At 40.3% G+C, this 25,319-nt stretch overlaps 2 protein-coding genes across 2 annotated transcripts; one reads left to right on the forward strand and one right to left on the reverse strand.

Moving 5' to 3' along the window:
- Positions 1-11,254, forward strand: synm (synemin, intermediate filament protein). Its single transcript, XM_085412142.1, has 4 exons — positions 1-1,278; positions 2,129-2,253; positions 3,999-4,078; positions 4,249-11,254. Exons 1-4 carry the CDS (start codon positions 481-483, stop codon positions 6,318-6,320), a joined length of 3,075 nt encoding a protein of 1,024 aa, XP_085268268.1. The 5' UTR covers positions 1-480; the 3' UTR covers positions 6,321-11,254.
- On the reverse strand, positions 8,331-24,997 carry ttc23 (tetratricopeptide repeat domain 23). The gene is given in 15 exon segments (XM_085412005.1): positions 8,331-8,445; positions 8,447-8,494; positions 8,680-8,705; positions 8,708-8,763; positions 10,230-10,333; positions 10,335-10,381; positions 10,565-10,692; positions 11,054-11,159; positions 11,313-11,493; positions 17,655-17,771; positions 19,529-19,607; positions 19,610-19,684; positions 19,984-20,064; positions 23,341-23,418; positions 24,952-24,997. Coding segments are annotated over 15 exon segments (1,287 nt in total).
- Between the last annotated feature and the right edge of the window lie 322 nt (positions 24,998-25,319).

The following is a 25,319-nucleotide window of genomic DNA, read 5'->3' on the forward strand; positions in this document are numbered from 1 at the left end:
CTAAATAATATATATTTATACATTCTAATATGGAGCTATATTATAGCTGCAGTTAAATGTAGACTGGCTTTTACATGTGGGAGAAAAAGCCAAAAGGTAAATGTAGCCAAAACCAATATACTGTGTTTAAACCTCAATTATTATCATTTTTTTTAACTCGTGTACGTTTCTTTTTAGCTTGTCCTTTCTTTTATTTATAGTTGCGGTGAGTTTAGCATTATAGTATTTCAGAGAGCACTTAAACGCAACATAACAACGGAGAGGGACGGAGGGACACGCTCGGGACGCTGCTATGATGCAGCAAAGGACCCGCCCTCCTCCTCCTGCACTTGTCAAAGGCCACCGATCACAAATTACATCACAGTCGCGCCCACGGACGAAGACGCAAATTGATGCCGGGAGAATCCGTCTCCTAAATAATAAATAAAATCACCGGACATTTTTCTCCATCTAACTTAACAGAGATAATTAGTTACCACAATGCTCCCTTTCAAGAGAACTTTTGAGAGCGAGAAGCACCAGCTGCAGGAGCTCAACAGCAGACTTACCCAGTATCTATCCAGAACCAAGCAGCTGGAGCAAGAAAACGCGCATCTCATTGCTGAAATAAATAAACTGAGACAGGTGAGGACTACCGGATGGGAAACTAAGTACAGGGCTGAGATGCAGGACCTGCGGAGAATGGTGGGGCAGCTGTCGTTTGAAAAGTCCCAGGCTGAGATGGAGAGGGAGAAGCTATGGCGGGAGTTGCAGATGATCCAGAGTCTGTGCAGCGAGCAGACCGATGTGTGCCGGGACGTCAGCGGCGAACTAAAGAACTGCGAGCAGGAGCTTCATCACGCTCACAAAACCAACAGCGAACTCCAGCAGCGGCTGCTGCAACTAGAGAACGAGTATAAACGCTTAGAGGATGCACACAGGGAAGAAGTGAGCCGCCTTTGCAGTCAGGTGGAGTCCCGAGTGGCACCCATCATCAGGCAAACTTATCGTGGGCCTCCGGTGGTCTCCGTGGAAGAGGTGCAGGAGTATGCCCACGGTATGTCCGAAGGATGGATTCAGACCTTCGAAATGTACCAGAAGACGGTAGAAGACATGGAGCAGTCAATTAAAGCGGACCAGGCAATGCTGAACGACATGCAGAGGGAAAAGATGCTGTATGCGTCCGAGTTGGACAAATTACGCACGGAAGCGGAAAAACAAGGGCAGATTCAAATGCGACTTGAGGAGCAACTGATGCACATGCAGGAAAAATTCCGTGTGGACTACAGTCAGTATCAGGTAAGGACGAATTAATTGTGCTACAGTAGAAGAAATGTTTAATTTGGCATTGTTTGATTCGTTTTTATCAACAAACAAACAAACGAAAAACCACTTTCAGTAAACCCCGCAAAATAAGCTCTAATTTTGGAGACGGGGGAGCGGCTTGTCCCTTGCTGCCCTGCCACACCCACTGTCCTTAAAGGTACTCATGCAGCTGCAGCTCACAGTGGCTGCTACAAATGTTTTCGATCTTTCTAATAATGTGAAATTTACATTCACATTTACATTCACATTCCAATAATGTGAAATTTATATATATATACACACGCTGCACCATTCTGGCGTCTGTACCAAAACGCTACACAATAAATAAGGAGGGGTCATTATTCAACAGTGAGCAAGGCCTGTCAAGTTTATGTACCCATAACTAAAAAATATGGATTGTGCACAACATTTGACGTCAGTATACCAGGACAGCATAGCTCCATTAGCTGGACAAACGCTATACTTCCGCCCTAGTACCGTCCAACTGCTAGATTACACCAGCCACTTAAACCAATTAGCTGTCAGACTGACAAATCCTTATTAGCCTGAAGATGCAGTCTAAAGCAGGCCAGTCAGTTACATACCACTTCTCTTTCCACCCACTGCAGGGCTGTCTTCAGTAAAGTCACACCAAATACATTCCTCTGTTTATCTGTATGTAAGGAAGGCAAATGTTAACATTACTGGAGAGGGTTTATGCACAATACACAAAGCACTACTTGAGAGGACACGCCTAAAAACTTCAAATCTGTTAAGAGCACTAAAAGCTGCCTTGAGATGAATTATGGTTTCCTGTTTTTGCTTTTCCCCCCCCTACCATCAGATGACTATTGAACAGCTGGAGCATGAGAGGAATGTGATGGCTGATGTTATAGCACAAAAAATGAGAGAGCATCAGCAGCTTCTCCAGGTGAAGATGGATCTAGGAATGGAGGTTGCTACTTACAGGTGATGAAACCATTTAGTTTGTTCATTTTTTGTCTAAATAAATGAAATGGATATTTTATGTCACGTCAAGTTTAAGTCTTTTCCCAGAAGCCATTTTTACTTGTGTTAAAATGAAAAGCACAGATGGCACGAATAAAAACACTATGAGAGACAATCAGCAGTCAGCGTTATGCAACTCTTCAGTAAGCCTTTATTATGTGATATGAACCATACCTGGGTGCTAGAACCACATAGGAGTATGTGTTTCACTGCTTCCCTTACTGTGAGGGGAAATGTCTTCCATAGAAGAAGTACATGTGGCGTCTTAAATGTTTTAGAGACACGTTTAATACAAGGAAAAGCTGTCAGATGCTTTTTGCAAAGGTGTTGCTAACAGTCAGTCTACTTTAAAAAGTGTAAGCTACAACAATTTTGAACGATTTTTGTGTTGTTCATGAAGAACTCCTTTGGGGAATGAGCGCATGTGAAAACAGAGACAGTAATGGTTATTTGTTTGGAATCATTATTTTTTTTCTTTTCTTAAGAAACAATTGTAGAAAACATTGTAGAAACAATGGCTAAAATGCAGAAGCTTTCTTTATTCTGAGATATTTCTATGGTTTTGAAATCAGATTACTGATTAAACCAGCCCAAATACCTCTTCAAGTTAATCTTAACTCAATTAACTTCATAATTTACATAAGGAGACATACTTTGCTTGCTCATCCCTGGTTTTGGCACTAATTGCTCAAATCTAAGATCTCAAACAAAAGTCACATTAAGCTAATATAGCTTGGATTCATATTTTTCATTGTTCACTCACACCCCACCTGCAGTGGCTCCATGCACCAACAGTGGAGACTGCTGTACAGTTTAAAAAACCCCGAGCTGCTTAACTGAAAATTAGTGTCTGACAAGGTTACATAAATACTACACATACTATAGATGATTCTTAAGTAAAGCTGTTAGAGCATATTGTGTGAAGGAGGACTGATTTTATAAGCAATAACTTGTCTTGTTATAGCACTCAGTGTGTTGGCTTCATGTTCATGACACAGGGAGATGCTAAGATCTCAAAGCTCTTTATAAAACAGTGGGTAAACACTGTACTGGAATGTTATATCAATGTACCCTTGACATATTATAACCTCTTGCCTCATATTGACCTACATTTAAACAGACTTATATCAAAGATGGTGATAGATATTAGCATTTTAGCTTTAGCTTGCCTCTATATGGCAGGCTCTCCACAGGCACAACTGGTTTGTTTTGAACTTTTGGAATAGACAGAATACCTTATTAGAGACGTGGCAGCGGCATTTGTTTTTGTATGTGTCACGTGTCCGTTTTTGCTCTGGGATTCACAGGGAAGCATAGACAGCCATGCTTTGTGGGCGTTATTTTTAGGCCAGTCTTTCGGAAGGCACTCTCCAGAGAAGTTGCTCGTTTCATTTGCTATTGTATGTCTGTTGAAGCATGGCCAAGGAAAGGTGAGCTGTTTCAAATACTAGTAATGCATCGATATTAAATGACGGTGGCTTATTTGAATTTTTAAGACTACTACCCTATATGGTCAGGTACAGCATTCATGCCTTCTCGTAAGCCAGTTGTGTTTAGTTTGAGAGGGTTGAAATGGCAGAGCTGAAGGATGTACACGATCCCATGAGGTACTTGTCTTTGATGTTTTGAAAATATTTGAGAAATTAACTTGAGTTAGGACCTTTTTGCCCCTGTCTTCATATGTAATTTGCCTTGTCTCTGTTTAGGGCTCTTCTGGAGGGTGAGCGAATCAGTCTGCAAGATGCTCATAAGCGAGTGAATCAACATCAAAGAGAAAGAATAATAGGTATGTTTCTCAGTTATTTTTATTGATGTGATAATGATGGGAAAACACTGCAAGACTGGTTTCTACTTGGATAAATCATTTACACATTTATTAAGCAAAACTGAAAACAAAATGTCAATTCATCAAATAATTATTACTAATTACTTCTTTACTAATTACTTTTGACTCAGATATCAAAATGCCTGCCCGACGCTATACTCCAAGAGCTTCCACCTTAACCACCAAACAGCACATGGATGTAAGGTACATGCCATCGACTTCAAGCTTGAGAAGAGCCCCCATCCCTTCCTCTGGGTCCATAAGTCCGTCTAGGGTCATCCCTATTTCAGTTACAGGAAGAGCTCGCCATCAGAGTCCGGCATCCAGAAGGGATATGATCTCATTTAACAAAGCTCGGGCAGCTGCTTCTGCCTCTGCTACTACCATTACCACCACCAGTACTACAACCAAAGATAAGCAAGCAGGCCATAGTGAAAACCAAGTCAGTCGGAGTGTACCAAAAAGAACAGCAGAAGAGCAAACTGTGAAACTCATCTGGCTCCCACACACAGAGGGCCAGATGAGTCCTGACAAGTCTTCTACTCCTGATACCAAATCAGTAAGAGTGGTGTCACCATCAATGAAGAGCCTAGTTACGGAAACCGAGACCGAAAGCAAGAAGTATGTGTCAGATGAAAAAGAAAAAGGCCCCGTTGTCGACGGCAAGGTCAAAGACAAAGGAAGAACAGAGTTTACAATAGGCCCAGCTGAGAAAAAGATATTAGACTCTGTGTCTGTAGAAGAAATAATTGAGAAAGTGATAAAACCAGCAGGTTTGGAAGCCAAGGTCTGTTCAGCAGGAGATTCAAAAGTCAGATATCACGTGGAGAAAACTGAGCAGGAGGATGGCACGACTAAAACACAAATCGTGCTGGAGTCCAAAGTGGAGGAAGAGCTGGATGTTTCTCAGGACAATGCCCTGGAAGAACTGTTGAAACAAGGTGTGAAGAAAGTGTCACTAGAGGACATCAAGGACACAGCAACAGGAAGCATGGTCAAGAACCTGCTGAGTGGCTTGCAAGGAGGAGGGGACTTACAAAATAAGTCAGTCAATGTGGAAATCATCGAGGAACCAGTGGAGTCTTACAGTGATGAAGAACTTGAGGCTGAGCAGAAGTCCGGGTTGACTTTTCATGAGCCTTCTGCATATTTTGAAGTTGAGGAGCCAGAAAATATCCCTCATGGCATTCAAGGTAGCAGGGGGGATGATAATGTCATGAAATCCAACACAGATGAGTCAAAGTTTGGATCTGTACAAGTCCAAGAGGTCTCTAGAGAGAGTGAATATCCACATTTCTCCCATGATCAAGAGTCTCATGAGTATTTTGTCTCCACACCAGATGAAAATCTTTCTGAATCTGAGGAGGGTGGCGGGATAACCTCATATGGCCATTATGGAATTGTAGATGACCTGTCGGATGAGAGGTATTATCAAGATGATGGCCTTCCCCAGAAAAAAGTGACTGTAAAAGAAAGTGATGAATATGAGTTTATGTCAGGTGACCGGTTGTTTGCCAAAGAGAGTTTTCCAGAGTGCATAATAGAAGAAGAGGTTCGGGTCTCACCTGTAGTGCAAGAGTCAGTGCTTGAGTACCTGAGAGAAGACTCTTTGGAGCCCAAAGAGCAGCTGAAAGGAGCTCTTGAGAAGCTACAAAGTTCAGTGTCGGGACCACTGAAAGAGGAGTTAGCTTTCATCACCAGAGTGAGTAGTGAAAGTCCAGAGAATGTAGCCGTCGGTGTCAAAAGAGTGGAACAGTCCACTGACAATGGAACCATGACTATAGTTGCAGAGCTAAATGTTTCTCAAACCCTGGAAGAATCTGGGCTGCTGGAAGGAGATGACCTATCTGAAGATCAGATCATGGCAGCGCTCAAGTCTTCTAACATAGGGATCGAGAAAGCCTTCCAGAGTGGGGCGGGAGGAGGATACAGCATTAGAGTTTCCAGAGAAGATAATGTTGCTCATAGCGTGGAGTATGGCGACTTCAGCGACAAAGGAGAATCTGCATCTGAAATCAGTGAGAAACATTTTAAACTGGGGCCATCAGACAAGTCATTTTCCTTCCAGATGGATGTACACGGTGGCCATGACGAGGCTGCCTCAGAGCAAGAGCTGCAGCCTCCAGTCCTGGAGATGCCAGTGAAGATTTCACAGGAGAAAAGAATCGCAACAGTTTACCTTGAAAGCCCTTCTAATGACTAAGAACTAAATCTGATTACTTTTTTCAAATTGAATAATTGCCAGTGCATTACGGTATGTTTACTTAAACATACAAAGCATATACTAATGGTGATTGCAGGAACTGTATTCATGCTATTTTTCAAGTAAACAAGCGTACTTATAATCCATAAGACTAGATTACCTAAAACAGAGTACTAGCTATTTAGTTAAAAGTATCTGATTTTCATATATGAATTTTTCTTTTTGCCATTGACTGCAGAGATCCCTGTGGGCTAGATTGTGTAAGGACTGAAACATCTACATATTGTAGCCATATTTAATGGTAGGCAATGCTGTGTGCTGTACTAGTATGTTTGGCTTTTCATAAGGTGCAGTTTGAATATCCTTGATTATTCTCTTTATAGTGCTTCATTTTGTACTAACCTACACTTAACATCTTAAACAGCTCATTCTACAGTTTACAGCATATAATCCACCCAACCATCATGTCGTGGCTGTACTTGCCATGATGTTAAGTCTCCTTGGTCAGCATTTATTGCTCTCTGGGTTACAAGGTGCTGTGCACTGTTTGCAGAATAGGGCTTTAATTTTTTATGTTTTGAGCACCTCTAGAAAATGGAATGATGTTAGTACACAGCACATGCTGGAACACAGTGGTTTATATTAACAAGTCATTGCTAACATGTGTTCAAGACTGTTGACCTTGTGACTGAGGATAATATCATGAGAGTTAAAAAAAAAAAGAAGATCTATTTGCTTTAGAATTTGTCTTAACAAAGCTCTTGTGAAGCTTAAAAGTGATTTCTTGGGGTTTCTAGGGACGGCGCAGTGGTTAGCACTGTTGCCTCACAGCAAGAAGGTCCAGATTTCAACTCCACCATCTGGCTGGGGACTGTCTATGTGGAGTTGGTTAGGTTAACTGATGATTCTAAATTGCCCATAGGTGTAAATGTGTAACTGTCCAATGTGTATCCTGCCACTCGCCCTATGACAGCAGGGATAGGCTCCAGCACCCCCAAGGGAGAAGCATGTTTTTAAAAAATAAAACAAAAAGTCTATTTTAACATGTGCCAAACATTTGTAAATTGCAAACAGTTAAGATTTTGTTTTGAGCATATAATTGGGGGTAACACTGCATTTGGAATTCTAAATGGGACCATTTAGAATTCCAAACATGGCTGTCAAGTTGAAAACAATATCCAGATAAAACGATTAAAGTAGCAGCAGAGGTGTTTTGCATTAAAAGGATGTTGCAGTGATGAAAAAGTAATCACACATAGGTTTGATCTTTGTCATGTATAGCACTTATGGCTTGTCCACAGCTGTTGGCTTGAAGGATTCAACTTTGCTCTGACCTACGAGTGTGTTTATAACCGCACCTATTTTTGGATCATCAGCTTAGCATTGAGTGTTGACTAGAGTTTGTTGTGTTGTGTATGCGTTACAGAGACAGAAATGAAATAGCATGTGTACCGTCTGGTTATTTTTTTTGCTTATTTTCTCTAACAGCGGCTGTATAATTTACTTCTAACTACTGAAAAGTCTTTGCAAGTCAACTTTCTGGTATGATGGTAAAGCAATCCAAAAATACAACATCTGGCATGAATGCCATGCTTTTACAAATAAAATAAATTAGCAATCTACAAAAAGAACCCTTCATTTCATGATTTGTTGTGATTTACTCTTTAAACTCAAACACTCCTATATCAGTGCACCTAAAGTGTTTGTTATTAATCTTTATGCGGTTATTATCTCATTAGTGAATGAGTGACTAATACAGTGTTTAATAAAGGTCAAATGGAGAGACTGAAATCATTGATTTATTCTGAATTCTTTTGAGACCATTGCTTATATTGGTACTAATTCCAGTCCTTAGATGAAAATTGCCCCAATATTATAACATCATTAAAAAATATTATGTGTATGTTTTGTTTGAGTATTTATTTAGACTTTACTTTCTTCACCTAAAGTGCAAATTGACAAAAAATCAAGTACTGCCAGATGACAAAAACCATTTAGTTACAAAAACCATCATGACGGAATATCAACCGTTGGCTTAAACTTTAAACCACACTGAAAACAAACAAAACAAGTGTGTTCAGTTATGAAGTTTTAATTATTACCACTGGATGGTACAAGTGGAAAGATTAGAGGTCGTTTTCCTTTTACCTTTCTTCTCAGCCACCTCTGGTGCCCTGAGAAACATAGAGGACACAGTTGCTTTACTAAAACATGAAACATGAGCTGCATTCTTATAAGTGTCTGTTAGGTTTACCCTAATGTAATCATATTATCAAAAAGAAATAAATGGTAAGTGTTGACTGGTGAGGCCTGTCAGATTTCTTAACATAAGAACACTGTGATTATTTCACAAATTTACCTAGCCAGCATGTCCACAGCTTTTTTTTTACTGCTTTGGTCTTCTTGTGCTGACGCCCATACAAGGATCTCTGGATTTCAGGCACTACATACGGGGAAAAAAGATAGCCGAGAGAGTGGTCAATGGAAGATAAGTGTTGAAACTCAAGCTCGGAGGGGAAGCGCCACTTCCTAGCAACATGTGAACGCACTAAACATACCAAAATAACCACTGTAGCTGCCCAAGGTTTAGATAACACCTGTGCCAACTGCCCAGAGTGTCAGATCAACAAGCAGGATTTGATTTATTATGAAGACCCATCAGCAATCTGCTGTAAAATAAAGACTCGGTATGAGGCAGTTGTTGTGAGAGAGAGAGTGAGAGAGAGAGAGAGAGAGCGAGAGAGAAATAAGCAACTTCATAAGAAACTGTTATGTAAGTCCCCCACGCTTTATTAAAGCAGGGAAAAGAAGAGTGAAAAGTTACCGTCCTCACCGGGGAAAGTGAAACACTGCTAATATGGAACAGATCCATTTGGCCTCCTGAATGTTTTCACTGTTGCTAAGGTTGATGTAATGGAAGGCCTTTTTTTCAGCTGCACTTCAGAGGAAGGGGGGAAATGTCAAAAGCGTAGCTGTATGTGGGCTATTGTTCTCTTTGTTTTTAAAACTTCTCATGCATTGTATCTGCTACACAAGCCGGCTTAACTTCGGAAAAGAAAAAGTTACTCATTTTGAGTGATGTCATGAGGAAAGCAGTGAAAAATAAACACTCCGGGCATATCTGCTCTCTGTCAGAAAGTTTACCACTTGAACGGCGAACAGAGAAGAGTGAGCCCTGGTGTTCCATGTCATACTTGGACCCCGACTCTGCACTTTAACAGCAATAACACAGCAACATAGCAACCAGGCTCCTTCACTTAGAGGCATGTCATTACTAGTGTGGAGCAATCCCCCCTTTCCTGGTATATTTTAGTACCAGTGTTCTGTTGCTGGTAGAACTGAGCTCATGTGGCAAATAATATACAGCATGTTAAAAAAAACCTCATTACATAAGGAATAAAGAAAACCTGTAAGAGCTATGAAAAGACAAATTGAATTAAATGAACTAAAGAGCTGCTGTTTATTCAGTGCTTGTGTGGTGATTGACACAGAAATGCCACTTTTGTTTCAAAGGACATAAAGACATACCGCAGTAATTGGGGTCAGCCTCCTATTAATTGAAAACAGCAAACTGTAATTTCCTTCCCAAAAGTGTTGCCCATCTGTCAGACTCCATCCAAACCAAAGAAGCACAAAGTCACTCTTCAGGATATTTTACACCAGAGAGAGGCCTTCCAAGATTAGCATGCAACTCTGATAACGTTGAGCTCTAGAGGGATGGTGGAAATAGCTCAACTCAAAATGACTAGATATTCTGAAATGACCTCTCGCCTTCTTACTGTCAGAGGTGACGACAACTACTGACCTTTTATTAAAATTCTATGATGTCATGTTCAATGACAGTAAGTAGTCCTCTGTCAGCATTACACCTACACAGGTGTTAACCAAGACAAATATGTGCTCTGTAACACATGATTATTGTTAGTGTCCTGTAAGCCTGGCTTATTCTGCCCTTGGTCATCTCCACTCATCCAATCAGCTGAAGGGTATCGGCTACCTCAGCACCCAAGTCATACAAATCTTTTAAAATCAAGAGAGGTTCTCTGGATCTCTGCACATTTCTACAGTGGTACAACAGGTAAATAACTTCTTATTTCCTACTTTATCTCCAGATAAAGCAAGTAAATAATGAAACTTTAAGGGGATTCATCCTTTTAAACTTTTGTATGACGTTCTGTGCCTCAAAATAATCTTATGGAAATCTGGCTGTCTTATAGAGATCGTAGTTTGTGAGTGGACGTAACCTGTTTTTGTCTATTCTTTAGGAGAAAGTGACAGAAGTCATCCTGGGCAACAATAAAAGCAGGATCCTGTGGACCTACAGAGTTCTTCTATGCTTTTAAAGTTTGATCAAATTAGTGACTTGCAGAATCTAAAACAGCAAAGGGGAAAACACACAGGCACACATAACACACACACATTTGACAATAACTGATTCTGAAAACTTGGCAGCACTAGCTAATACCTTCAATATGAGCACCTTAATAGTGAGATCAGTTGTTTGGGGTTGTAACTAAGAAATCCTTGTATTCTCTTTACAGTTTCCAGACGTTATGCTTTATATGACTACAGTAGAGAATAGATTGCCCATTGTTGACATTAGTGATACTGAGGTCTTCAAAAAGGCTACCATAAAGCTGGATTCTGTATTACACCATTTGACATATAGACAGTGGAATATTTAAGTCCCAATTAACTTCTCTGGCCCAGCCTGTATCTGTGAATAGACTTACCATTGTGATGGGGTTCTGCTGCAACAGAAAGGATGAGGGCCAGGCTGTGGGAGATCTGAGCCCCCTCCAGCTCCTCTAGGCCATGACTCACAGCTATGGCATGAGCCTAACGGAAACATGCACATGAAAAAATGAGAAATCGCATACTACCAAGTAAGAGCTGAAGGAAGACTGGCAAATGACATCAGTATCTCAGGAAGCCGTTGTGTTTGTATATGTTGTGCAGAAGAATTGTATATAATGTGCAAGTTGTGTTAACTTGAATCTGCTTGTCTTGGAAAGATGCTCTGTGGCCTTGGTCCTGTTTAATAGTGGCCATATCCCTATAGACAGAGCAGGTCCTCTCTGGATTACTACAGTCCATCAGCAGTTGCAGGGACTTCTGACACTGGCTTAAAGCTTTCTTTGGTTTGTTCTGTCTCTTATAGATTCTACAGAGAAAGACATGCAAATACTCAGATTGACAGGAAGTTACTCAATGTTCTCCTGAGTCTAAGTTTCATATGCATGCAGTCCTTGATCATTTTGATTGCCCATACCATAAACCAACTATGTTAGGATATAATTAGGATGTTGAATTATATCCACAAGAAATCTGTGGTATGTCTTTCCATTATGGAACAATGATCTTCCTGGTATAGAACTGTGCAGGTGATAGGAGTACACTGAAGCCATTGCATCTTTGTGTCTGTATATTCTGTGTCTGGCATTGTACTTTGATTTCCATCTAGAAGATCATCAAAGAAAAGACTATTAGTAATAGTGCAATTATTAAACTGCCAGAAAATTAGTGTCTAGTATATAACCACAAACATTTTACTTTAATACTATGAGCCTGTTTAATAAGACTAAAGTACAGTGGGGCAAAAAAGTATTTAGTCAGCCACCGATTGTGCAAGTTCCCCCACCTAAAATGATGACAGAGGTCAGTAATTTGCACCAGAGGTACACTTCAACTGTGAGAGACAGAATGTGAAAAAAAAATCCATGAATCCACATGGTAGGATTTGTAAAGAATTTATTCGTAAATCAGGGTGGAAAATAAGTATTTGGTCAATAACAAAAATACAACTCAATACTTTGTAACATAACCTTTGTTGGCAATAACAGAGGTCAAACGTTTACTATAGGTCTTTACCAGGTTTGCACACACAGTAGCTGGTATTTTGGCCCATTCCTCCATGCAGATCTTCTCGAGAGCAGTGATGTTTTGGGGCTGTCGCCGAGCAACACGGACTTTCAACTCCCACCACAGATTTTCTATGGGGTTGAGGTCTGGAGACTGGCTAGGCCACTCCAGGACTTTCAAATGCTTCTTACGGAGCCACTCCTTCGTTGCCCGGGCGGTGTGTTTTGGACCATTGTCATGTTGGAAGACCCAGCCTCGTTTCATCTTCAAAGTTCTCACTGATGGAAGGAGGTTTTGGCTCAAAATCTCACGATACATGGCCCCATTCATTCTGTCCTTAACACGGATCAGTCGTCCTGTCCCCTTGGCAGAAAAACAGCCCCATAGCATGATGTTTCCACCCCCATGCTTCACAGTAGGTATGGTGTTCTTGGGATGCAACTCAGTATTCTTCTTCCTCCAAACACGACAAGTTGAGTTTATACCAAAAAGTTCTACTTTGGTTTCATCTGACCACATGACATTCTCCCAATCCTCTGCTGTATCATCCATGTGCTCTCTGGCAAACTTCAGACGGGCCTGGACATGCACTGGCTTCAGCAGCGGAACACGTCTGGCACTGCGGGATTTGATTCCCTGCCGTTGTAGTGTGTTACTGATGGTGACCTTTGTTACTTTGGTCCCAGCTCTCTGCAGGTCATTCACCAGGTCCCCCCGTGTGGTTCTGGGATCTTTGCTCACCGTTCTCATGATCATTTTGACCCCACGGGATGAGATCTTGCGTGGAGCCCCAGATCGAGGGAGATTATCAGTGGTCTTGTATGTCTTCCATTTTCTGATGATTGCTCCCACAGTTGATTTTTTCACACCAAGCTGCTTGCCTATTGTAGATTCACTCTTCCCAGTCTGGTGCAGGTCTACAATACTTTTCCTGGTGTCCTTCGAAAGCTCTTTGGTCTTGGCCATGGCGGAGTTTGGAGTCTGACTGTTTGAGGCTGTGGACAGGTGTCTTTTATACAGATGATGAGTTCAAACAGGTGCCATTCATACAGGTAACGAGTGGGGGACAGAAAAGCTTCTTACAGAAGACGTTACAGGTCTGTGAGAGCCGGAGATTTTCCTTGTTTGAGGTGACCAAATACTTATTTTCCACCCTGATTTATGAATAAATTCTTTACAAATCCTACCATGTGAATTCATGGATTTTTTTTTCACATTCTGTCTCTCACAGTTGAAGTGTACCTCTGGTGCAAATTACTGACCTCTGTCATCATTTTAAGTGGGGGAACTTGCACAATCGGTGGCTGACTAAATACTTTTTTGCCCCACTGTACCTACAGGTTGTCTAGCCTGGTTGAGGCCTTGTAGAGAGAAAAAAGAGCTTTGGCTGATGGTTCCAGTTGAGGCTTGGTGCAGTGCAGACAATAATAGGGAAATGTGCCTTTCCGACTCTTTTTGTTGCATCTATTCACAAGTTAAATGCAACACTGTTGGTAGCAATGCTAATTAAACTCTCATTTTAAGGATGTCTAAATAAGTGGAGATTCTTATAGCCTCAGTGGAAACTACACTTTCAGAACTGACAGAACAGGGTAGCTTGGAGGTTTAATATGTCTGTGAAGGTTCTCACAGGTTTAATGTGCGTATATACCATTGCAATGGTATATACCAATTTGTAACCCATTTGTTATTGTGTGCTTTTTTATTTTGCATGTTTGTTTGTTTGTTTTTTATTGACATGTGGTCAGAAGTTATATACACTCACCACTGGCATGGATTTCATCGTAATTTTGGATTTTCAATTATTTCTTTGAGTTTTCAGGATGGAATAATTGCACAGCATACATCTTTCAATTACTTACAAAAAACAAGAATTGGATGCACAAGTCTGAAATAATTTTTGATTTTTTCTAATTCACACAGAGTCAAAAGCATACATACAGGCTCAAATACAGGCTCTTCCTTCTCTCGCCCCAACCAGTAGCGGCAGATGGCTGCCCCCTCCCTAAGCCTCATTCTGCCAGAGGTTTCTTCCTGTTAAAAGGGAGTGTTTCCTTCCCACTGTTGCCAAAGTGCTTGCTCATAGGGTTTCATATTTCCCAAAAACCTGACGTCAACCTGTTGGGTACCAAAAGTGTCCAATCAAGGTGAAATTGTAGCCACAGCCGCCCTGGGGCGCGGCTGCTGGACACTGGCATCACCGGGCCCTCTGACCACCACCAGTAGGCAACAGGTGAAGTGTCTTGCCCAAGGACACAATAACCAAGACTGTCCGAGCTGGGGCTCGAACCGGCAACCTTCTGATTACAAGACAAACTGCCAACTCTTGAGCTACGATCGCCCCATAGTGGGGGGTGTATGTATAGATTTAATCCTGAATGTATACTTTTGACAATGTGCGGATGAATAAATTCAAACTTGTGTACCCATTTCTTGTTTTTAAAGTCGTGTCATTCCACCCTGTAAAAAGAACTGTTCAAAAATAATTAAAAGACCCAAAAAACCATGTCATTCATGACGAGTGTATGTAAACTTCTGACCACAACTGTGTGTCATTTCCTGTCATACTGAGTTTCTCTGACTGATACAGAACTAGGGAGTTGGAGAGGAAGGAGACAGCATGATATGATGGCAGCATTACCCACTTCGAGGACACTGGATCCATCAGGCTACTGTGCCAACAGCTTTAAACAACTAAGGGACTCTAAATTTAATTCAGCTCTCCAGTCAAGGGCCTGGCCTTTATAGGAGGGCAAATACTCACTTCTATACACTCTCTAGATATGAACACAATATCAGCCTTTAAAAGAATTTCATTTGATTTAAAGCCACACAGTTTATCATAATATCAAAATTGTATTTTTTCTTGTTTTACTAGGAGCAGAGTATATGGGAACCAAAAGTCTAAGCCTAACAGTGTTATGTTCCCATCGTTGCACTGCTTGGATTTAGGTATTTATGGCTTACTGGCTATGTACCAGCAGCACAGGTTACAAAAACAGCGTGAGTGCTCATTTCTTTGAATTTTCCCATGAATCTAAGATTATGGTAACAGACTTTGATGGATAGAAGAAGTGCCCCACCCATATATCCAGGCACATTAGACCCTTTTAGGGCAGCAGTTACGGCTGAACCCATCACTACATTCCAGCATGGCTCAAGCCCCACCGCTTTGCCTGCATGGACAGACAGACAGATACAATGCCTCTCTATCCTTTTAATTCACCCTACCTCCTTACGCACATCCTGGCAGAAGGATAATATGTCACATCCCACTGAAATATACCAAAAGCCCACAGGGCAGGAAAATTAATATAATTAGGGATCTGTAGATGTGTTGCCAAGCAAGCCACACAGTTCACTATTGTAAACGTTTCCAGTACATGACTGACGCAAGGTTGTTGGGCTTTCATTTGGAAAATGATATAGTAAGGGCAAACCAAAGTAAAAACAGAGAGACTAAAAAACAGCTATCTGATCCAGCATACTGGTATGGTGCTTCAAACTAATAGCATTTAGACTCAGCATCACAGAGAAACAAATTCCCGTTTTGTCTTCGGTATTGACTGGCAACCATGGCCTACAACAAATCAGATAAACCAGTAAAGGTTGGTTTATTTCAGCAAGCTAATTGAACAAAAGTAAACTGAGAGAAAGGGGTTCTTTTTGAAAAGAAAAAAAAAACTTCATTCCAAGCAAGAGAATACTACTGACATCTGACCTATAATACTTACACTGCAAAAACTATGCAATCAATAGCCTAAGACAATTTAATAACTACAGCTGCAAAGTGTTACAGTTCAGACTTTGGAAACTTTTTGCACAAAGCTGGTAAACAGAGACTAAATGTCAGTGAATACGGACCATAAACACGAGTTGTCAATTAAGGTTGGAGGGAATATCTATGACTCATAAAATATGAATTCATTATCTAACTAGAGATAAGTTTGGAAATACTATTTCCAAATGTTTAATGTAATAAAGTCTTTCAAAATCTCTAGATTTACGAAACTAAAGATAAAGAACAAGAAAAAAAAACATGTCATCTTATTTGGCTATGCCCTGCCAATATAAGAACAACACAGCAAATTTGAAACTTCAGCAATAAAGGTTTGGCACAAAAATATCCCATCTACTGATTATATTGTTAGTGCACACCTTGTGTGTTAATCAAAAATGGACCTAAATATTTGGACCAGGATCCATAGCTAGAGCTGAGCTTATTGTTCCAGGCTTTGGTGGGAACATTCCCCTCCATCACAACAGTGGTGACCGATAGAGCTTTAGAGGCATGCCAAAATCTTACTCATCACCTAACAAAAGAGATTTAGTAAGCTTACACACCAGCCAGAGTCTGCACATTTTTTCAATTACACACATCATGTCAACAAACTCTGGCTCTCTGAAACAGAACAAAATTGGATCATTTACAAATTCCTCTGAGTCTACATCACCTTGCCTCAGTGCTCTTAGTTATAAGTGGCTTAAGATGCATGCATTGAAAAGCAAGCAACAGGATCAAAATAAATACAAAGGCATTCGTATGTTGGCCTAAACCCAGGCAACACTATATTTTCTCTCCCAGTTGTGCTTCTAATTTCACCCCATGATTTAAACTATGCAAGTGCCTGCTATTTCTTATGTTGCCAGGCCACGAAGTTCCTGTAACAGTGCATACAGGACTTGATATCTGTGGAAGGTGTTGTCACCGTGATCCTTTAATTCTTTAATCTTATCCTGAGCATGCAGTAGTGCCCTTGGGACTTCTGTTGTCAATACGACCATATGGTGGTAATGTATTTTCTAAAGTGATGTAAACATATCAGTTATATAAAAATGCTAGCCTGTTTAGAGGAAACAAACAAAGGAAGTGACATTTAATAGAGTAACTTCAAGCTTTACACTATCTCTATGAGCCAAGGAGGAAGCCAAACTAAACAAAAAGAGAAAAAATAATGAAGCTAGTTTCTCTAGGCTGGGGCCTGCAGTCCACAGCCTAGAGAAATGCTTAAAAATATGTGCTTCTTTCCCATCTGTGCCTCTGCTTCATTAATGATTAACTGGGTTGCCATGCAGCAGTCCTACATTCCATGTCTATAAACACCATTACAAAACACCCCTGCTTACTGCCGAGCAGACTGGACAGTCATAGGGGAAATTCTGGTTTGAAAGGCTGTTGTTTACAAGTGGTCAGCAAAAATTCCCCTTTCCAAAAACATCCTAAAAGGTAGTTTTGTGCAAATCTGCAGAAATCTATCGCCATCTTGTGGCCAATCTTAAAACATAATGTACCATACTTAAGCATAAGTGTTTCAGTTATTTTTAATGAGCATGACAGTTTAAGGAAATAGAGGAAATTATCAGATCATCAGAAAACTGAGTAGCAGCTAATATAACACACTAATGGCTGCAAATTTGGAATTCTATTTTATGTTTACAGCTGTTTATCTGTTGACTAAAATACCTGTATACCCAGAAGATATTTCCAGCTCAGTCTTTATCTTTTCTTCCTGGGTGATAACACTGCACTTACGAAGCTGCTTCAGGATATGTTCTGCCTTCAGAAAAGATAATTTTGCCCCAGGCAAAGTTCACAAGTCAAGGACTTTTTCAGCTTATCTGAGTTCAAATTCAAATTCAAATTCAAATTTTATTTGTCACGTACACAGTCATACACAGTACGATATGTAGTGAAATGCTTGGACAACTGCTCGTGACCTAAAGAGAACAAAAAAGGAAAAGGCTATGAATAAGATGGGAAATAAATATGAAAAATTAAAAAGGGTAAATTTAACTAGGAAGGAATAAAATATAAATTAAGGTTAAAAATGAAATAACTGTACAACACAAATTAGAATGAAGGGTAAATTTAACTGGGAAGAATAAGATAAAATATATAAATTAAAGTTGAAAATAAAATAACTGTACAACAAAATACACAATACACAATATAGAACTATATAAGAATGTATGAAGAAATCTAAATATAAATAAATATATACACAATAACAGCAGCTGTACAAGTATTAACTGGAAATGAAGAATATAGTGACCAGTGTTGTGCAAAAACAATGTCCAGAAAGTCCAGTGTGTGTGTAAGAACCATATGTGTGGGTCAGTACTGTGTGGTGGTGTGATTGAGAGACCGTATCGCCTGCGGGAAGAAGCTCCTCCTCAGTCTCTCTGTGTTGGTCTTCAGTGAGTGGAATCGCTTTCCTGACCTCAACAGAGAGAACAGTCCATTGTTGGGATGGCTGAGGTCCTTCACGATCTTCCTGGCCTTGGTCCGGCACCGCCTGCTGTAGATTGAGTGCAGGTCAGGGAGCTCAGAGCGGATGGTGCGCTCAGCTGACCGCACAACCCTCTGTAGAGCTCGTCTGTCCTGCATGGTGCTGTTCCCGAACCAGGTTAAGATGTTTCCCGCCAGGATGCTCTCTATGGTGCACGAGTAAAAGCACTTGGAGGGCAGTTGGAAGTCTCTCAAGCGTCTGAGGTGGTAGAGACGCTGTCAGGCCTTTTTCACCACGGTGTTGATGTGACAGGACCATGACAGGTCCTGCGTGATGTGAACTCCGAGGTATTTGAAGCTGTCCACTCTCTCCACTGGGCACTCGTTGATGACGGGGGTCTGGTAGTTCCTCTCCTGCTTAGTGCTGAAGTCCACTATCAGCTCCTTTGTCTTACTGACGTTTAGAAGGAGGTTGTTCCTCTGGCACCAGTTCTCCAGATTCCTAATCTCCTTCACGTAGGCCGTCTCGTTGTTATCAGAGATCAGGCCCACCACGACGGTGTCGTCAGCAAACTTGATGATGGTGGTGGAGCTGGTAGTGGCCACACAGTCATATGTGTACAAAGAGTACAGCAGGGGGCTCAGAACACACCCCTGGGGGGCTCCAGTGCTGAGAGTGGTGGAGGCTGAGACATGTCCGCCCATCCTTACTGCCTGTGGTCTGCCAGTTAGGAAGTTGGAGATCCACTGACACATAGATGAGCTGAGTCCCAGATGCTCCAGCTTGGTGGTGAGTGTGGAGGGAATTATGGTATTAAATGCAGAGCTGTAGTCTATGAAGAGCATTTTAACATAATTCCCCCTTCTAGTGTCCAAGTGAGTGAGTGATGTGTGGAGGAGATGAGAGATGGCATCGTCTGTGGAACGATTTGGACGGTAAGCGAACTGTAGTGGGTCCAGTGTGTCTGGTAGTGAAGAAATGATGAAGTCTCTGACCAGGCGTTCAAAGCACTTCATCACTACTGAGGTGAGGGCTACAGGGCGATAGTCATTGAGAGAAGCAGAGTTGAACTGATTGCTATATATAATACTATATCAGCAACTGTGGTAACGATGTTTGACCGTGAGAGGGAACGCACCACCTTGTGTGAGGTTTACATTTAGAAGACATGTGAAAATCGTAACCTTTTCACCTGTGATTGGAGAGGTGGACAGAGAAAATTTAGCACCTCTCTTGCAAGAGCCGAGTGCGTCTGGGCCTGCAGTCCCCAGCCTAGAGGAAAACACACACACACACACACACACACACACACACACACACACACACACACACACACACACACACACACACACACACACAGAGAGAGAGAGATCATAGGGCAGAGTTTAAAACTGATACAAAGCGGATCTGAACATTCTCCTTACACCATTTACAAAAAGAAACCCAAACAGCAACATGTAAAAAAATGGCTAATCACTGTCATAACTACGTCTGTGTAAAGGTCGACCAGACCAGAATTACATATTGAGACTGAGATTCGCAATGTACTCACAGCATCTATGTAAAATTACCTTTTAACTTGAAATATGCTTTAGCAAATCTAGCATGGGCCTCTGCTAGTTTCAGGTGTCGCTCCCCATATACTAGCACTGTCATTCACCTTGCCCAACTTAATGGATTTATTTAGGATTTATATTATTATATATAATCCAAACTTTGTGTTCTGTCTGACTAACAAAGCACAAAAGCTAATGTTGGAAACTTGGTTTTTTAATCTTCTGCAGATATACTGTACATAAACCACTCTCTTTCTCTCTCTCTTTCCTCCAGACCTTTTAGATTTGCTTGCTTTGGTTTTTGATTTACTAAATACAGCACATCTCCGCACAAGACATTATTGATGAGTGCAATGCAATTATTTAGGGTTCGATTTTTTTCCCCTTTTTGTTTCTAGATAAAATTAAGTTTCACGCAAATAATGTGTGGTCTCCATATTGTATCCTTCCATTTGAGCCTGCGCCTTGACAACAGTGAGCACTTTATCGAGCATCTGGGTGTGCTGCACATAGGCTACTGTAAAGTGTAGTTTGTGAACTATTGGAAAAGCCTACTGTTTCCTATTAATAACATAGAGCAAGATTTCTCTGCCTTCCCCTTTAAATTAGAAAAAGAAACGTTTAAATATTTGGGAATAAATATAACCCGCACAATGAAAGAGTTGCGGATTCATAATTTTGACACTTTGTTAGAACAAACATCATAAGATTTTAAAAAATGGGCAATACTTCCAATCTCATTAGCAGGCAGAATAAATATAGTTAAAATGGCGGTCTTACCAAAGTTTCTCTATGTTTTCCAAATGGTTCCTGTTTTCATAACCAAATCAAGTTTCAAAGATTTAGATAGATTAATAGCAACATTTATTTGGAAAAATTCAAATCTCAGAATGGAAAAAACATATTTGGAAGTACCAAAAGAGGCTGGTGGGCTAGGGTTGCCAAAATCTATCTTTATCTTTTTCACCAAATTATTGCATTGGAAATATGTTTATGAAAATAGCGAGGGTGAAGCTTGGGTAAAAATGGAACTGATGTCTAATCCACTTCCCCTCTTAACCTCATCCCTAGCTCTAATTCAAAAACAGAAAATAACAAATCCAGTTGTAAGAACATCTATTAAAATATGGCTTCAATTCAGAAGGCATTTCTGTTTGCAACAGGTTAGTAATTTTTTCCCTGTTGCTTTTAACCCTTTTTTTGCCATCCATTTCAGATAAAGCATTCCAAATTTGGCATAATATTGGTTTGAAGTTTTTTTTTACAATTTATTTTCAGGAGAAACTTTTAACACCTTTGACGCTTAGATGAGAGATTACAATATACCAACCTCACATATGTTTAGATATTTGCAAATACAAAGTTTTGCAAAAACATTGTTTCCTTCTTTTCCTTACCTACCTCCTAAAAATCAAGTGGATACTATTTTGGAAATGGATTCTTTTGGCAAAAGGCGAATCTCCGTCATATACAAACTGATACAGAGCTTAAGGCCTATTACTTGGAAAAAACTAAAAATAATTGGGAAAAAGACATTGAGGTGGTTTTATCTGATGATGAGTGGAGATCTTGTTTGAATCGTATACATACTTCCTCAGGAAAATGCCATTGCATTTGCTACATTGCTTGCCCGTAGACTTATTCTATTCTACTGGAAGTCTAATAAGGCTCCTTCATACATACAATGGTTAAAGGAGGTGCTTTTTTTACCACTGGAAAAACTTAGATATAGAGTTCTCTCATCACAAAAAAACAACCATTTATTGACTATATAAAAACGTATTTTCCTGATGTGTATTATACTTTTTTTTTTTGTTTTGATTTGTTCTGTTTCTCTTTACATGAGCCTTGGGTGGGGAGGGAAGGCAGGGTGGTTCTCTTGGGGGTTTTTTTGTTTTGTTTTGTTTTTGTTTAAAAAAAAAAAAGGGAATGCTCTTGAAACAGGTTGCCTTGTTTGGGGAGATTAGGTCTCTTGTTTAATATTTTGTTCTGTCAAAATGCTCGAGAATGAAAAACTCAAAGCCAAAAAAACAACACAAAAAACAAAACAAAACTTCCTGTTAATCTGTCAGCTGGTGTCACACGTTAACTGATTGTGTCCTCAGATTAATTAAGAGTTGCTTTATCTGTCTGTGTTGGGCTGTGGCTACGTCCAGGAGTTCAGAGTGTGAAATGTCACAGGTACTCTGTGCAGCTATTTTGCATCCCAGCCTTTATTTATTGCTTTTTATAGGCTTTGGGATGCAAAATGGTCTCCCGTGTGTTTCAGCGCCTGACACCAGAACAGTCAAATTCATCAGGGATGGCTTTTATTCAAAATAACATCTCAGAGAAATAAAAACTGAAACGCTAAAATATTAAAACACCAGATTTGGTGATCATGTTTCCCTTTGTTTTAGTCAGGTTATTTTGGATAAAACCTGGTTTAAAAACATCATTGATGACAAAAAGCAATCAGTAATAGCTGGACAATGAAAAATCTGCACAGCTTTAATTAGCGTGAGATCCACAATGGTTCGACAAAAGCTAAATGACTGCCTTGGTGTGGTCTGTGTCTATATCCTGGAAAGAACTCGTAACATTTCTTGCACTATTATCAGTTTGTGAATACTTCCATCTTTACCGGAGTCACCAAATGGCACACAAGAAAGACAGTTTTTAGGGGTTTTTTTTGCTTTTCTGCAGGGTGGGTCTATTTCCTGCTCTATAATGTTCACTGACTTTGACTGTATCGTTGCATTTATTTCTGTTTCGTGAAATCTGACAGGAAGTGACAGACACTTCCTTTTTGCTTTGCCTTTGTTTCTTCTGGACTCTGGATCATGGGCCCTGACTACGCCCTGGATTATACTCTGCCCCAGGCTAGCTCCATCTAACTGGGCTGTGACTATATTCTGGACATTATACTTGTAACAGATTTCGTGTTTTATGTTATAACTGCCTGTTTATCACTGCTTTTTTTTTTTTTTGGTGTACACTGCAGCACATATCCAGCGCTGTCTGATGTTAGGAGTTTAAAATGTCAACATGTGGGAGGAAAACTCGAGCTGTTTTTGGTGCAGCTTTAAGGATTTTCAAATCTTAAGCTCAAGGGTGTTTAAACCAAACATTAAACAACTGAAATTTTCCCCAAAATGATCACTTAGCAGTTGAGCTGCACCACAATCAGATCTCTTTCCCCCCCACTTTTGCTTCAAAGATGGCACTAACCTGATCGACTGGGATTGGTCTATGTGCTGGACAGGGACTCGGCTGGAGCTTTTTGTTTTTGTTTGTAATGTTTAAATCTGTACATAAACGCTGCAATATGACTTCTAAAGAAAAAAAGGGGTAGTTTGTGTCACTACAGCCTATACCGTATACTCACCTCTCAATGATCCTCATGGGCTCGAGCGTGCCTCTAAAAGTGTTGGAGCTTTTCTTCAGGAGGAATCATTATATAAATTTCTTCTTAGCACTGTTTATTTGTGAAGGTTTCCCTACATCTGAGCCGCCATGTTTTCATGGGAACATCCATAGGTTTAATCGAATACGTCATGTTAACACTTTTTTTTTCCTGGAAGGAAACATATGTAAATCCTTGCGTTTATTTAACCTACCACTTAAACTACCAACACCTTACAGAAACGCTTAATTTTTTTTAACTGTAAATAAAATGATCAACATTTACCTAGCGGAGCTAATTAAACGAATTAAACAAATAAAGGTAAACATAAAGGATACTCACTTGATGACTCACTTGGTTGTCATCACTAAATTGCTTAATTTTATTAATTCATTTGTTTATTTGCCATCAGCAGAATGGTTTCCTTGGTTACACACGGCGCGTGCGATAGTAGCAAGTTAATATGACCAACAATGGATCCTCGTCCACGTTATTCACCGGAAACATTTAGCGGTCTAGCAATTAATAGCTAAAAAAAACATCTTCTTACAAGCTAAACCAAAGCCAGGCTCTGTTCAGCGATGCCGTTAGGGTCCGCTGCTGAAAAATATTCACCGCTGAAGCGCTTCCTGAAGGCGCAAACTGGCATATCATGGAGCGGGCAGCATTCAAGAACTACACTGTTCGTGGACGAACACGTCGTTTTTAAGTGTAGTACGATTTTTTATGTGACCACAAACATCATCAAAACGACTTAGTTTAATGAAATACATCAAACCGGATATAATCGTTAATGGTTAAACTGCGCCTGCATGTTTCAGTCTTCTTGTTAACGCTCTTTCAGTGTGCTTTTTGAACTAGCCTGGGTAGAAAGTCACTAAATCAAAGAATAGCCACATCCACGTTTTCTTTTTCTTGTGATTCATTTATCATTAAGGCGGTTGACTTAATGCAATTCTACACATTTTGGATCCGATACCAAGTAAATACAGGGTCAGTATTGCTGATACCAATATCGATACCAGTACTTATAACCTACAAAGGCAGCCTATGTAGGGGAGAGAGCAGTGTGTCATGATTTATGAGATGAATTATTATTAGCAAATTATTCCAAACACATTATAATGACCATTAAATCACTCTGATTTTACTTTCGACAACTAAACTCACTTTTCAGCTTCTCATGTATTTTGAAACAATTTTTTTTGAGACCTGGAATGTAAATGTGTGTGTCTCTAAAGCACTTTGGGTCTTCTGCTGTTGTTTGAAAATAGGCTTCATCAGGGCTGGACTGGGACAAAAGAAATCGGCCCTGGCATTTTTGGTCCACGCAGCCCATCATGATCACTCAAACAAACAAACAACAAAAAATAAACAGCAACATGTTTTATGTTGTTGGGTTAGTTCTTAGCTGCAGTGCACTATGTGATAATTAAAAGCCACACTTTAGCTAATGGTCAATGTAGCCATTCACTTTACTTCCTAATTATGTTCCTTCATCTGTTTTCATACCACATTAATTTCCCTTCCTCTGTCTCTTCCTCACTCTCTTGTTGTGACTGTAGTTCCTCCTGCTGCACGTCTCTACGGCTTGTTACTTGTTGCTGGTGTTGACGGTGCAGCAGCAATAGAGACAGCTAACATGTCGGTTAATCTGACACATTTTTCTGCATTTATTTTTAGTTTTTTGCCACTCCTTCCACACTAAACTCTGTTTTACAAGCCTCATGAGTGCACATCAAAGGTGGGGGAGGGTCTGATTGTGTTAAGAGATTTGATTGGGCAATACATTGTCTGCAATGAAAATGAACAAATGGACTGTTGTGAGTGCTTGTAGGGTTGGTGCACAGCGCTCCTTCAGTTGACCCGCATCGGCCCACTGGGCAAACCCTTAGTATGCCAGATTATCCTGGTGAAGTATTAATCCTATTCCACTAGTATCGATTCAATACCAATACCAGGGTTG

The sequence above is a fragment of the Rhamphochromis longiceps genome, linkage group LG7 (assembly GCF_057381845.1).
Source record: "Rhamphochromis longiceps isolate RC_006_pf linkage group LG7, R_longiceps_female_GT1.1, whole genome shotgun sequence".
NCBI lineage: Eukaryota > Metazoa > Chordata > Actinopteri > Cichliformes > Cichlidae > Rhamphochromis > Rhamphochromis longiceps.